This window comes from Asparagus officinalis, chromosome 8 (genome assembly GCF_001876935.1).
Source record: "Asparagus officinalis chromosome 8, Aspof.V1, whole genome shotgun sequence".
Classification (NCBI taxonomy): domain Eukaryota; kingdom Viridiplantae; phylum Streptophyta; class Magnoliopsida; order Asparagales; family Asparagaceae; genus Asparagus; species Asparagus officinalis.
Genome location: NC_033801.1, coordinates 130,145,422 through 130,147,052, shown reverse-complemented (window position 1 = coordinate 130,147,052; position 1,631 = coordinate 130,145,422). Strand labels below are relative to the sequence as shown.

The 1,631-nt window shown below is 36.9% G+C and overlaps 1 protein-coding gene across 4 annotated transcripts in view; it reads left to right on the top strand.

The window, feature by feature from the left end:
- Positions 1–1,061, top strand: part of LOC109822288 — an 11,424-nt gene extending 10,363 nt beyond the window's left edge. For all 4 annotated transcript variants that reach the window (XM_020388470.1, XM_020388467.1, XM_020388469.1 and 1 more), the window contains 2 exons: positions 177–342; positions 738–1,061. In XM_020388470.1, the coding sequence (XP_020244059.1) occupies positions 178–342; positions 738–785 (213 nt within the window). In that variant the 5' untranslated portion in view covers position 177 and the 3' untranslated portion in view covers positions 786–1,061. The remainder of the gene's footprint in view (positions 1–176; positions 343–737) is intronic.

Here is a 1,631-nt window from a genome sequence, read left to right as displayed (position 1 = left end):
CCCCCCCCCCCCCCCCCCCCAAAAAAAAAAAAAAAAGAAGAAGAAGAAGAAAATAATAAACACCACACACACACGCACACACAAATCTCATTGTTAAATTTCTATTGGGATTGCATATCATGCTTTCCTTGTATTTTTAGCGTGTAGGCCTGTCTCATGTGTTTCTCATGGTGCAGGATGGCTGAAGCCACTGAACAACCTTTCAGGCCCAGGGAGAAGCTTAAGCAGTATCAGCAGATTTTTCAGAACACCCATAAACACACCTATCTAAAAGGGCGTTTTGATAAGATTACTTCAGTTGCTATCCCCCTTGCACTGGCAGGATCCGCCCTGTTTCTCATTGTAATTTTTTTCTTCCTGGTCCCTTTTTTTACGTTAATTTCACAAAACTACCATGAAGTTTGATTTCATATAGAACAGTTACAAAGTATTTTTATGAGAAAAAAACATTTTCCCCCCAACTAAACTATTATTTCTGTTGATAGAAGACAGTTTGGGTATGTTAGTCATGTTTTTTCCCCCAACTAAAACATGCGACTTGTTTTGGACAGTTTTATCATTATGTACTTTTATATGCTTTCTATATTACCACTGTATTTTCTTAGTTTTCGGTTGTTGGTAGTTTCTTGTAATAAAAAGTTATAATAATAGTTTTATGCAAAACCTCACAACCCTGGTGAAATTTGCGCTTCTTTTTTTTCCTTGGACATAATACAATTTTCCTGTTTCATGAGCAGGGACGTGGTGTTTACAACATGTCTCATGGGATTGGGAAGAAGGAATGATGTTTCCTCGTCGCAGCTCACTGAATCATAGTGGCTTTAGTTTTCGACGACTTGGAATGAGACGTGGATTGTCAAAACTGTAGTTGTTTCAAATAATCTTTGTAATCACAAGCTGCTGGATTGTGCTATCCCCCCTTTTTGGCTTCTATAACATTTGTGAAAAGTTTGCGTATGTACTGAAATTTGTGCTTTTGTCACTTCAGTTTGCATAATGTGTATGAACACTTTGCACATGTATCAAGACATTTGATAATCTCTAGTACCTGGATTCTGAAACCTCAAGGGTTCGAGTAGTTATGTTTCCAAATTGTTGTTGGATTTCAAATTTTTACTGGAGTTGTCTAAATTCTTGATCTATTCTTATCGCGGCTGTGAATGCTAAGCGTATGCAATGGTGAGTGAGTACATTGATACTTTGTTTGTGGAGTGATCTTCATTTTGCTGAAATTTTTGCGAGGGAAGGTGCATATTGAATCCAAAAACTTATCGTATGCAGCGCTATATGATGATTGTTCTGAGCTTCATTTTCCCTAAATTCTTGCATGCCAAGGCGGAAGTAGTTTCTGTCTAAATAATTGTATAAATACTTAAATCGTATATTTGCGCGTAGCTTCTCGTTTTTTCTCAAGACGAATATCAAAGAAATTTATGAGAATCTATGCTTACAAGCAAGCTGAGAGCAATCTGTAGCCTTGCTCTGCGCAAGAATTGCATGAAGCGAGTTTCCTAAAACATGGGGAAAATAACGGAACTTCACTGCACTAATAATTAGGTAGCCAAATAAACTAACTATATTTACTCAAAAAATAAATAAACATTGCAGAACTGGATTCATGCCGAAAAGCT